This window comes from Scyliorhinus canicula, chromosome 11 (assembly GCF_902713615.1).
Source record: "Scyliorhinus canicula chromosome 11, sScyCan1.1, whole genome shotgun sequence".
Lineage (NCBI taxonomy): Eukaryota > Metazoa > Chordata > Chondrichthyes > Carcharhiniformes > Scyliorhinidae > Scyliorhinus > Scyliorhinus canicula.
Genome location: NC_052156.1, coordinates 147,390,567 through 147,404,496, shown reverse-complemented (window position 1 = coordinate 147,404,496; position 13,930 = coordinate 147,390,567). Strand labels below are relative to the sequence as shown.

The 13,930-nt window shown below is 46.6% G+C and overlaps 1 protein-coding gene across 1 annotated transcript in view; it reads right to left on the bottom strand.

Moving 5' to 3' along the window:
• The window catches only part of shank3a (SH3 and multiple ankyrin repeat domains 3a), a 1,085,379-nt gene that overhangs the window by 359,234 nt on the left and 712,215 nt on the right, over nucleotides 1-13,930 (bottom strand). The window contains exon 15 of the mRNA XM_038811689.1: nucleotides 4,236-4,349. Coding sequence (XP_038667617.1) covers nucleotides 4,236-4,349 — 114 coding nt within the window. The remainder of the gene's footprint in view (nucleotides 1-4,235; nucleotides 4,350-13,930) is intronic.

Genomic DNA, 13,930 nt, shown 5'->3' with positions numbered 1-13,930 from the left:
TTATGATTGCTGTTGTCTGCCAACCAGCCAATTTTCTATCGATGCTGATATAATAATGCCCGACACCATGAACTTTTATTTTCTGCAATAATGTTTGATGCAGCACCTTATCAAATGCCTTCTGGAAATCCAACGGGCGGGATTCTCTCAGCCCGGGGCCGGGCCGGAGGATCCCCGTCACTGGCGTGAATCGCACCACGCCGCCCCGACGCTGGAACGCGTTTCTCCGCAGGGTGGAGAATCGGTGCCATTGGCGCCGGCATGGTCCTCACGGCGCCAGTCGGGGCCGTTCTACGCGCCCCCCCCACTGATTTTTGGCCCGCGATGGGCTGAGCGGCCGTAGCAGAAAACCTGAGTCCTGCGGCGCCGTTCTAACCTGCTCTCAGCCGGCAGAACTGAGCCGTTCGAAACTCACATGTACCACCACTGAGATGAGCATAAAACCCTCCCTCAACTCCAGCTTTGGGCAGGACCAAACCATGTGAACATGGTCTGCAGGGCTCCTCCCACAGCGCTCATATACATCCCCCCCCCAAAGAGTCGGCTCATCCTCGCCCTCGTGAGGTGCGCCCTGTACACGACCTTCAACTGTATCAGCCGCACCCTTGCCCACGAGGTTGAGGCGTTTATCCTCCAGAACACCTCACACCACAGATCGTCTTCCATAATCTCCCCAACTCTTCCTCCCACTTGGCTTTAATCCCCTCCAAGGATACCTTTTCCTCCCCCCAGAATCTTTCCAGAAATCGCCGCAGCCACCCCCTTCACCATTCCTCCTGTTGTCAATACCTCATCCAACAATGTGGAGGCCGGCTCTATTGGGAAGCTCTGAATCTCCTTCTTGGCAAAATCCCAAAGCTGCAGATATTCAAATACTTCCCCCTGCCCCAGTCCGTGGGCTGGATTCTCCGCCCCGCTGCGCCACATTTCTGTTTCAGCACGTTGGTGGGATGCTCCATTACACCGGCTGGCCAATGGGGTTTCCCAGTATGGGGCAGCCCCATGCCGCCGGGATACCCCCGGGCTGCCGGCAAAATGGAGCATCCCGCCGGCGGAGAATCCAGCCCCAGATTCCTCCCCTAACTCCTCCAGTCTCGCAAAATGACTTCCCAGGAACAGGTCCGGAATGCCCTGACTCCCCTCTCTTCCCATCTCCGAAACCTCCCATCCAACTTTCCTGGCTCAAACCTATGGTTCCCCCTAATCGGTATCTCTCTTGACCCTGCCCACAACTTTAAATGCTGCCTCAACTGCGTCCAAATCTTTAGCGTTGCCACCACCACCGGACTCCCAGAATATTTACCCAGGAGCCAAGCTGTTTCTGTACACGATAATAATGCCGACCACCCAACAAATGGAAAACTGCCCAGTTATGGTCTGTTCAGAAGAACAGAACAAATCCAATCTGGAAATTACTGCCCCTTCAGTCTACTCTCAATCATCAGCAAATGTAATGAAAGTTGTGTTACTAACCCAGGATTACTCAGTAATAACTATTTCACCATGTGCAAAACAGTTGAATGCAAGAGGAGAGGGGACAGTGACTGTCCTTGACATGAAAGCAGCATTTGACCAGATGTGGCATCAAAGAGCTCTAGTAATACTGAAGCCAGTGGGAACCAGGAGGAAAACACTCCAGTGATTGGAATCATACCAAACATATTATAAGATGGTTGAGGTTGTTGGAGGTCAATCGTCTCAGCACCAGGACATCACTACAGGAGTTCCTCATTGTAGTGTGCTAGGACCAACCATCTTCAGCTGCTTTAACAATGACCTTGCCTTCATCATACATTCATACATACTTTGGTTCTGTCTTCACAAATGAGGACATAAGTAACAACCAAAAATGTTGGAGCATGTAGGGTTTGGTGAGAGGGAGGAACTGAAGGAAATTGGTATTAGTAGGGAAATGGAGTTGGGGAAATTGATGGGATTGAAGGTCTGATAATCTACATCACAGAGTACTTAAGGACACGGCTCTAGCAATGGTGGATGCATTCGTGCACATCTTCCAAGATTCTATAGACTCTGGAACAGTTCCTACGTATTGGAGGGGATTTCATGTAACCCCATAGAACATAGAACAGTACAGCACAGAACAGGCCCTTCGGCCCTCGATGTTGTGCCGAGCCATGATCACCCTACTCAAACCCACGTATCCACCCTATACCCGTAACCCAACAACCCCCCCCTTAACCTTACTTTTTAGGACACTACGGGCAATTTAGCACGGCCAATCCACCTAACCCGCACATCTTTGGACTGTGGGAGGAAACCGGAGCACCCGGAGGAAACCCACGCACACACGGGAATTCTACTGGAATTCTTCAAGAATGTAACTTGCATGGTTGATAAGGGGGAGCCAGCGGATTTGGTTTATTTGGAATTTCAGAAGGTTTTCGACAAGGTCCCATATAAGAACGTGCAAAATTGAAACTATTCACACGATGCACATTGAGGGAACGAAATGTAATATCTTCAAATTTGCAGATGACACAAAGCTGGGTGGGGGTGGGGTGTGTGAGGAGGATTCAGTGTGATTTGGACAAGTTAAGTGAGTGGGAAAATGCATGTCAGATGCAGTATAATGTCGATTAAATGTGAGGTTATCCACTTTGGTGGCAAAAACAGGAAAGCAGATTATTATCTGAATGACTATAGATTGAGAGAGGGGAATGCACAACAAGACCTGTGAGTCCTCGTACCCCAGTCACTGAAGGTATGCATGCGGATACAGCAGGCGATAAAGAAAGCAAATGGTATGTTGGCCTTCATAGCGAGAGGATTCGAGTACAGGAGCTGGGATGTCTTGCTGCAATTATACAGGGCCTTGGTGAGGCCACAGCTGGAATACTGTGTGCAGTTTTGGTCTCCTTATCTGAGGAAGGATGTTATTGCTACGGAGGGAGTGCAGCAAAGGTTTACCAGACTGATTCCTGGGATGGCAGGACTGACGTATGAGGAGAGATTGAGGTAGTTAGGATTATATTCGCTGGAATTCAGGGCATTTGTCATGAAAACCTATGACATTCTAACAGGATTAGACAGGGTAGATGCAGGAAGGATGTTCCCAATGGGGGTGTGTCCAGAACCAGGAGGTCACAGTCTGAAGATACGGGGTAAACCATTGAGGACTGAGAGGAGGAATTTCCTCACCCAGAGAGTGGTAAGGCTGTGGAATTCACTACCACAGAAAGCAGTTGAGGCCAAAGCACTATTTTTTCGAGAGGGGGATAGATGTAACTCTTGGGGGTAAAGGGATCAAAGAATATGGGGTGAAGGCAGGAAGGTTACTGAGTTGGATAATCAGCCATGATCATTATCAATGGCGGAGCAGGCTTGAAGGGCCAAATGGTCCTGCTTGCTATGTTTCTACAACATCAGAAGTGGAGATGTTAACTGATAATTATACAGTGTTCAGTTCAATTGGTAACTTGTTCAATAATGAACAATCTGTGCCTGCATGCAGCAACACCAGGGCAACATTTCGGCTTGGGCTGGTAATTGGCAGGTTGGGAGAGACAGTGTCGGTGTGGTAATGTCACTGGACTAGTAATCCGGGGATTCAGCTTAATGGCTGGGGACATGAGTTTGAATCCCACCATGGCAGCTGGTGGAAATTAAATTGAATAACACCTGGATTTGAAAGCCAATCTCAGTAATAATAGTTCTCCGACAGAAACCTCCAAAATTTCTGACCTCAACCACCTCGAAGAAGGGCAATAGGTACCTGGAAACACCAGCACCTGCAAGGACCCTCGAAATTGCACAACATCCCAACTTGGAAATATTTCAATTTTCTTCCATCATCCCTGGTCAAACATTTGAAACACCCGACCGAACGGCATTGAGAGTCTATGTATACCCCGAAGGACTACATCATTCCAGAAGGCAGCTCCCCACCACCTTTGCAAGGGAATTTCAGGTGGGCAACAAATGCTAATTTTGCCAGCAGTGCACACAGCCCGTGAAGAGAAATGTGGAAACCTGCACAGTGACTGCACAAGTTGCCAGTCTTCAAAATGACCACCTCAGAAGCGTTAGTGTGTGAAAGGGCTCATCGACCACAGCCACCAATGGTCAGTGCAGTGAAATTCTCTCCGGACGTCAGCGGGTAGGCCATGCAGCCACAACAGACCCTCATTTCTAATAGCACCAATCTGTTGCAGCATGCAATAGCCCAGCGCTTGCTCGCTTACATCAATTACTGTGAAAATTAACAGTTTCCTTACCTTGCCGTGTGTTGTACTGTCTCATTTGTACTTCCTCCACACATTCTGCAGCAAACCAGCCAGTCCGACCTTTCACCGTCCCTTCCCAGAATCCTCCCTCACCAATGCTCAGTACTGCAAGAATGAGAGAGGTGATAGGTTAGCATTAGGGGTAACCTCAAGCTAGATTAATTCTAAAGTGGGATCAATACATGCTGCACACAGTCCTGGGTCACTGACAGAACTGTGTCATATCATTGGGATGAACACACACACACACATACATACAAACATGACGCAGGACCATATGATTGAAATTAACACAGCCAATTTTAGATTTCTGAATATTGTTCATGTTTGATCTGTGGTAGAAAGCAACATACAGTCAGATATATAAAACAAGCTTTAGCATCGGTACAGAGGTCCTGGCTGACAAGATTTGTGCTCCAGAATTAGCTGCACCCCTAATTAAACAGTTCCAATACAGTTACAACAGTGGCATCTACTGTACAGAGTGGGAAATTGTCCTGGTATTTCCTGTCTACAAAGAGCAGTACAAATCCAATCCAGGCTATAACCACCATCAACCTATTCTCAATCATCAGTGCTCAGGAGCCCCTGCAAAACTGAAGTCACTGAGAATTGTGGCAACCTTCCAGTGGCTGGAATCATCCCTAGCATGAAGATGGTTGTAATTGTTGGAGGCCAATCATCTCAACCCCAGAATATCGCTGCAGCAGATCCTCAGAGCAGTGTCCAACGTTCGGTCATCTTCAGCTGCTTCATCAATGACCTTTGCGCCATTGTAATGTGAGATGTTCACTGATGATTGCACAGTTTTTAGTTGTATTTTTAATTCCTCAATGAAGCAACTAGTGCCCACATGCAGAAAGACCTGGACATATCTAGGCTTGGGCTTCTTGCCACGCAAGTAACATTGATGCCACACAAATGACAGACAATCGGCATCATAAGCAAGAAATAATCTAGCTACTTCCCCTGGATATTCAACAGCATCCTGGTGGTGAGGATTGACCAGAAACTCAACTGGGCCAGCTACATAAATACCGTGGATGTATGAGGAGATTAGAGACTGGGTATTCTGTGGCAAGTAACACACCTCCTGGCTTCCCAAAGCCTTTTCATCACCAGAAGGCACAAATCAGGAGTACGATGGAATACTCTCCACTTACCTGGTCAGGTGCAACCAAAGAACATTAAAGAAGCTCAACACCATCCAGAACAAGCTGCGTGATTTACTGGCACCCTGACCACCATCTTAACATTCACTTCCTCCATATTGATACAACATAGCTTGAGGGTGTACCATTTATATTATATACTGTAGTTGTTCACCAATGATTCTACAACAGCTCATTCCATACATGAGAGAAATTAAACACCGGAATGTGAATTGCAGGAGAAACACAAAGCAATTGCCGACAAGATTAGTGCAGTGAAAATTTTCAAATCGAAACTCAACCTTTGAGTTCAACAAGTGCAGAAAAGGAAAATGCGGCACTTTCCATCCATGCTCCAAGAGCTGGTAAGAAATTAAGTGACTCCTGGGCTTCTATACATCAACAAGCAGACTGATCAAGCAGGCTTCGCTAAGAATTCAACGGCAGAATTTGAGATTTCCAGCAGCTGGAGCCATGCATGCTGCGTATTTCAAACTCCTTCCTGGATGTAGGTGTCAGTGACATTTCTGAATAAGTGAGCTTGCCGTTTAACCAGGGGCGGGATTCTCCGACCCCCCGTCGGGTCGGAAAATTGGCTGGGGCCGGCGTTAATCCTGCCGCCGCAATGTCCCGAATTCTCCGCCCCCGAGATTCGGCGGGGGCGGGAATCGCGCCGCGCCGGTCGGCGGGCCCCCCGTGGTGATTCTCCGGCCCGCGATGGGCCAAACTCCCGCCGCTGACTAGCCTCTCCCGCTGGCGTGGATTAAACCACCTTTCTTACCGGCGGGATTGGCGGCGCGGGCGGGCAGCGGGGTCCTAGGGGGGCACGGGGCCATCTGACCCCACAGCGGCCTGGCCCGCGATCGGGGCCCACTGATCGGCGGGCGGGCCTGTGCCGTGGGGGCACTCACCATGATAAACTAAACCAATCACGAGCTACTTAATCATGTATTGGAAACCAAAATGGATAGATAAATACACAACTTCACCAGGAAGAGAGGCGGAAGAGACCCCTCCCTTGCGCATGCGCCGGTATGACGTCAGCAGTCGCTGACGCTCCGGCACATGCGCGGACTTACGCCGGCCGGCGATGTCCTTTCGGCCCTGGCTGGCGTGGCGCCAAAGGCCGTTCATGCCAGCCGGCGGAGTGGGAACCATTCCGGCGCGGGCCTAGCCCCTCAATGTGAGGGCTTGGCCCCTAAAGGTGTGGAGACTTCCGCATCTTTGGGTCGGCCCGACGCCAGAGTGGTTCACGCCACTCCAACACGCCGGGACCCCCCGCCCCGCCGGGTAGTGGAGAATCCCAGCCCAGGATTCTGCTGCTTTGGAAATGGAGAATATTAATCTTCAAAATGACATTGACCTGGAATCAGGGTGCCCTGCAATTTACTTTTGGAGTCTTGTAGACACGAGAAGCACAGCACAATCTGCAGAGCAGCAATGGAAATGGTTCCTTTGTTTGGTTCCACACGTCTGTGTGAGTCTGCCTTTTCCAGCATGAACTTCATCAAATCAAAACTTTGAACCCGATTGACCAATGGGCATCTGAACGACTCCGTTAGGGTTGCCCCATCCAGCTACCAGCCGGGTTTCACTGGTGGGTGCCATGCAATGTCAAGTACCACATCGAAAGAAAGATAAGTTCAGTTTTCCTTATATAACTACAATATTATAATGCAGTTATAATAGCTGACTATATGGGCAGCACGGTGGCCTAGTGGTTAGCACAACCGCCTCACGGCGCTGAGGTCCCAGGTTCGATCCCGGCTCTGGGTCACTGTCCGTGTGGAGTTTGCACATTCTCCCCGTGTCTGCGTGGGTTTCGCCCCCACAACCCAAAAATGTGCAGAGTAGGTGGATTGGCCACGCTAAATTGCCCCTTAATTGGAAAAAATAATTGGCTAATCTAAATTTAAAAAAAATAATAGCTGAATATAGGGCGGCACAGTGGTTAGCACTAGTGCCTCATGGAGCCGGAGCCCCAGGGTCGATCCTGGCTCTGGGTCAGTGCCCGTGTGGCGTTCGCACATTCTCCCCAAGTTTGCGTAGGTTTCGCCCCACAACCCAAAAAAGATGTGCAGGGTAGGTGGATTGGCCACGCGAAAATTGCCCCTTAATTGTAAAAAACAAATTGGATACTCTAAATTTTAAAAAAAATTATAGCTGAATATTGAGGTTGTGTATTTATCTATCCATTTTGATTTCCAATACATGATTAAGTAGCTCATGATTGGTTTAGTTTATCAGAAGTAGCTCTCGCGAAATAAATGTTTGGCGACCCCTGATCTAGAAGGACCAGGACATTAGACACATGGAAATATCAGCATCTCCAAGGCACGCACAGTCTTGATTTGTAAACATGTCGCTATTCTTTCATCATCACTTGGTCAAAATCCTTGAACTCCTTGTCAACCAGTATTGTGACCATACCTTCACTATACAGACTGTAGTGGTTCAAGCTGGTGGCTCAACACCAAATTCTCAGGGACAATTAATAAATCTCAGCCTTTCCAGTGGCCCCCACGTCTAATGAATCAATAAACAAAAAGTACAGAGATTAGAAATTTCAAAGCTTTATCATTTCAGCTGAAAGTAAAATCATTCCACCTAACCAGTTGGTGCATCTCTAGACAGCTCATTCACACTGTTACTAACACCTCCCTTAATATCTTGCTGCTGACTGTGCCTCCAATGATATTAATCCCTCACTCAATCACCCTTCAAACATCTCCACTGATATTCATCCAGTTTACTCACAGTCACGAAACAATCCCTCCCCTGGTGTCTCTAGTGATGTTAATCCAGATCCCTCACACTGCTGGGTGCAGTAACATCCATTTTCCCAGGTGTGCAGCCCAGAGAATCTCTTCAACACTTGTAGTTCAACTAATTTTTTTAAAATTACAGAGCCACAAAAAAAATCAATGGACGGGGAAGGAAAGAGAAAATCACAAAGGCACAAACGTGGCGACCCTGCTGTTTCATTTTCATTTTTCATTTTCATGTTTAGTGCTTTGAAACTATAGGCATTAAATGAATAGGTTGTTTTGAAGACTCCTACTAAAAGCTCAGTTAATTGAGAAGGTAGTGAATGACTTGTACTCTGGTATGGCTCATGTGTCCTAGGTCAGTCTGGGATGGTAGTGAGGGTCAAAGTGGCAATTTCTGTCACTGTGCAGTGACTCCTACTGGACACTGCATGATCAACTCATCTCTTCAGGACAACCTCAGGGTTGGCCGGTGTACTCTCCATAAACTAGTGCCCCTCGACTTTCATTGCCTGAGTTCATAGCTGAAGGAAGGTCACTTTGCCATTGGTCATCCAAGTGCAGATGGAGCGCAACCAATGTCCAATCAGAAGTGAAAGTTCCCAGTGACAATGTAAGCATATTGCGAGGTGTTACAGTGTCAGGGAATAGAAAGACAAGTGGGCAGGTCCATGGTCAGACTACTGCAGAATGCAATGTCTGCCCATCCTCTGAAGAAAAGACTTGCATTTATATAGCGCCTTTCATAACCTTGGAAGTGTAATTTCTGTTTTAATGTCGGAAATGCTTGTAAGATTTACATATAGACCAAATCAGGAAAGCAGGCAGGTGTCCTTCCATAAAGGGGATGAGCAAACAAGTTGTTATTTTAAAAGAAACTGACAGCCGCAGTCATTTTTAATGATACCAGCTTGTACATTCCCCAATTTTTAAAACTGAATTGTAATTCTTGAACTGCCGTGGCAGGATTTGAACTCACGGTCTCTGGTTAATTAGACCAACAACATAATTACTGCAAAACTAGAAGACCTGTGAACCAAACAAGTGACTTCAGACTTGAAAAGTCACTGTGTTTGAGCCATTAAAAATCTAACTGCAGAAAACTGCATGGAAAGGGTGGGGGGGATGTCTCGTTGAACGAAAAGGAATCTTTAAAGGTCTTTGGGTGCATATGCTGCAAAGTTGTTTATTCTGGAGAATCTAGAGCTCGGGATCATAGTCTCAGGGAAAGGGGCTCATCATTTAGGACTCAGATTATTCTTCACTCCGAGGAGTGAAAACCTTTGGAATTCTCTATTCTGTAAGGTTGTGGGTGCCCGGACATCGCGTCTTATGCCCTCAAGTTAAAATTCTCATCCTTGTTTTCAAACCTCTCCATAGCCTCTCCCCGACCCAATTTTCTAAGCCTCCAGACCTACAACCCTCCAAGATACCAGCGCTCCTCAGATTCTCATTTATTTTGGTTTGTTTTTGTTTCTGCCGTGCCTTTATCTGCCTCGGCCCGAAGCTCTGGAATTCCATTCCCAAACCGCTCTGCCTCTCTGTCCTTCAGTGAGGCACTCCTTGAAACCTACCACTTTGACCATGTTTTTCCTCATCAGTCCTAACATTTCTCCAGTGCCTTGCTGTCAAACTTTGACTGATGATGATCTCATGCCTTGAGATATTTAACCATGTTAAAGTTGCGTGATAAATCTATGTTCTTGTACATTAACATCTGAGATTTTTGGACACTGAGGGGATCGGGCGACATGGATATTAATGAGAAAGTCTTGCATTTATATAGTACTTTTCATGACCACCAGGTGCACTTTACAGCCAATTGAATACTTTTGAAGTGCTGTTACTGTTGTAATATAGGAAATAGATTGGGCAAGAAAGTGGATTTGAGTAAGAAGAACAAACATGATTTTGCTGAATGGCGTGGCAGGTTGGAGAAGCCAAATGACAATTCCCTGCTCCTATTCCTGATCTTCTTACAAGCGTCAGTCACCTTTAATGGGCAGGGGTGAAACTCAGCCTGAAATACTGGGGTGTGTCACCCTCTGAGAATATTTAAAATTGTGAAGAAGCATCAATTCTGTTGAAATAGCTCCAATCTGGCAATCATTATCTGATAAATGCGTAGTTTTAGACATGATTAAAAGATCAATCTCCAGGATTTGCTATTCCATCCTTTCTAACTTTCACTAAGCATCTCAGACACATGAATCGATAAGACTATTAATGCCCACTGGTCTGTCCATTATTGAACAGGAGCGTACAAAGCATTGATTCATCCAAAGACTGGTAAAGAATGCAGTAGTAAGATAGAAGGGGAAGTTCAGATCTGAACTTTAACATACCCTGGGCACCGGCAATATCTGCTATAGCAGGCAGGAACTTAAATAGAGCTAAAGTATAATCTATTGGGGCACAACACTGACCCAGGAGCTCTTCAGGGGGCTGAGCAATGCCTCCAGGGGCCCAGATATATTAATAATAACAATCTTTATTATTGTCACAAGTTACTATGAAAGTCCACTAGTCACCACATTCTGGCGCCTGTCCGGGTACATTGAGGGAGAATTCAGAATGTCCAATTCACCTAACAGCACATCTTTCGGGACATGTGGGAGGAAACTGGAGCACCTGGAGGAAACCCACCCAGACGTAGGGAGAACGTGCAGACTCCGCACAGTCAGTGAGCCAAGCCGGGAATAAAACCTGGGACTCTTGCGCTGTGAAGCAACAGTTCTAACCACTGTGATACAATCAATCAGGTGCTAACCATCAAATTCTCCCTCCATGTACCTGAACAGGCACCGGAATGTGGCAACTAGGGGCTTTTCACAGTAGCTTCATTGCAGTGTTAATGTAAGCCTACTTGTGACAATAAAGACTATTATGTTATTATGCAGGATTAACAGACAGTGGAACACAGGAACAGGAATAGGCTTTTGTGAGAATAGGCTCCTTGAACCCTTCTCATCAGGAGGTTCTGCTAAACCCACATAAATCACTCATTTGGAGTATTGGGTCCAATTATGGTACATCACTTTGCGAAGAATGTCAAGACCTTGAAGAGGATACAGAGGATATTAACCAGAATGATGCCAGGAAAGATGAAAATTCTGTCATGTGGACAGAGGGATGTGAAGATTTTCGAGTCGATACAGAAAATATTTAGGAGAATGGTTCCAGGAAAATATAAACATAGAAAATAGGAGCAGGAGTAGGCTATTTGGCCCCTCAAGACTGTGCCACCATTCACTATGATCATGGCTGATCCTCTATTTCAACACCATACGCCCACTTTCTCCCATACCCCTTGGTGTGTTTAGTGTCCAGAATCCTATTTATTTCCTTCTTAAATATATTCAGTGATTTGGCCTCCATAGCCTTTCGTGGTAGAAAATTCCACAGGTCCGCCACCCTCTGGGTGATGACATTTTTCCTCATCTCAGTCCTAAATGGCCTACCTATATTCTGAGACTGTGACACCTTGTTCTAGAGCCCCCAGCCAGAGGAACAATGTCCCTGCATTCAGTCAGTCAAGTCCTTTCAGACTTTCGTATGTTTCAGTCAGATCCCCTCTCATTCTTCCAAACTCCAGTGAATACAGGCCGTCAACCAAATCTCTTCTCATACGACAATCTGGCTATCCCAGGAATCAGTCTGGTGAATGTTTTCTGTACTCCCTCTATGGCAAGTATATCCTTTCTTAGATAATGTAAAGGTCCTTACTGTTTATTCCCTTATTTCCCCTTTCTTTTATTTTGTCGTTATCATTTTTGATCCACGGATGATTAATGGACATGTGTCTTTATGACAAGAAGCAGAGAGGAGTGAGGAATTCAGAGGTTTTGGAGAAAACACACTGTGCTGGTGTTGAATAGGAGACCCCAGACCTTTCAGCACCAGAGAGAGATGGGGTGGGACTCAGTTTGATTGATTGGCTGGTGGGCAATGAATTGGCTAAAAGGTCGTACTCTGCCCGGTAACAGGCGGTGCTTGTATCCTACCCCAGTGGCATCTCAGCTAGCCACTGCTGGGGTTAACCTAGCTGCTGGCAGCCCGGGCACCATGTGGCCTGCAATACAATTGTTATCCTGTAGACTGCTGATCACCTCTCTTCGCCTCTCATTTCCTTTTTCACTTCTCCTCTCAACTTTCTAAACTCCATTTTATCAGCAACTTGACATCTGCCATCGGAACCCTTTATTGGCTTCGTTTAGCACAGTGGTTAGCACTGTAGCTTCACTGCGCCAGGATCCCAGGTTCGATTCCTGGCATGGGTCACTGTCTGTGCAGAGTCTGCATGTTCTCCCTGTGTCTGCGTGGGTTTCCTCCGGGTGCTTCGGTTTCCTCCCACAGGTCCCGAAAGACGTGCTGTTAGGTAATTTGGACATTCTGAATTCTCCCTCAGTGTACCCGAACAGGCATCGGAGTATGGCGACTTGGGGATTTTCACAGTAACTTCATTGGAGTGTTAATGTAAGCCTACTTGTGACACTAATAAAGATTATTTTTATTAGTTTACTCTCTATTTCTTTTGTCACCCATAAAGCTCTGGCTTTGCTTGCCCTACCTTTTCTCTTTTGTGAGAATATAGCTTGACTGTACTTGAACTGCCTCCTCTTTAAAGGCAGCCCATTGTTCTGTTGCAGTTTTACCTGCCGGTCTTTGGTTCCAATTTAACCAGAGCAGATGAGTTCTCATCCCACTGAAATTGGCCTTTCTCCAATTAACTATCTTTACCACAGATTGATCCTTGTCCTTTTCCATAGCTATCCTAAATCTTTTAAAGTGATGATTTGTGTTCCCTAAATATTCTCCTACTGACACGTGACACTTCTATACCAGATCAAGTAATGCCTCCATCTTCATTGGGCTGGAAAGATACTGCCTCCCCAAAATTTCCGGAACACAATTCAGAAACTCTTTCCCCTCTCTATCCTTCACAACATTACTATTGCCCTTTGATACACTGCTCATTTGTCTGCCATTAACACATTCTAATCTCTTTATGTGCCACTATCAGCACCCCTCTTAGCCTTAATCACCCCCACTTACATTTCTTTTGTCTTTCTGTCCATGACATTGTTGTCAATTTACACCTATTGCTGGCCCTTGATCCAGCCCCCCCCCACTCTACCCCCCCCCCCCCCCCCCGCCACCCAACACACACAACAATATAAACTTGCCCCTATTTCCAGTTCTCTCCAGTTTTGGCAACGTTAAAAGAGGCGGGTTACTGAGGCTGAGTGACAGGTAATAATAATAATCTTTAATAGTGTCACAAGTAGGCTTACATGAACACTGCAATGAAGTTACTGTGAAAATCCTCTAGTCAGCACCTGTTCGGGCACAGGGAGGGAGAATTCAGAATGTCCAATTCACCAACGAGCACGTGTTTTGGGACTTGTGGGAGGAAAGCGGAGCACCTGGCGAAAACCCACGCAGACACAGGGAGAATGTGCATACATGGGGCGAGCAAGCTGGGAATCGAATCTGGGACTCTGCCGCTGTGAAGCAACAGTACTTGCCAATGTGCGACCGTGCCGAAGAAAGGGTGATCAAGAGTCAGTTTCAGACCAGACTGTAGAGATGGGGTCACTGAGGATCAATGACAGATGATAGCTAGAAGAAGGTGTTGCTAAGGATTAGTGACAGAGAGTGGAGAAGAAGTAGGTGGTGAGGAACAGTAAGAAGTCTTACAACACCAGGTTAAAGTCCAACAGGTTTGTTTCAAACACGAGCTTTCGGAGCACGGCTCCTTCTTCAG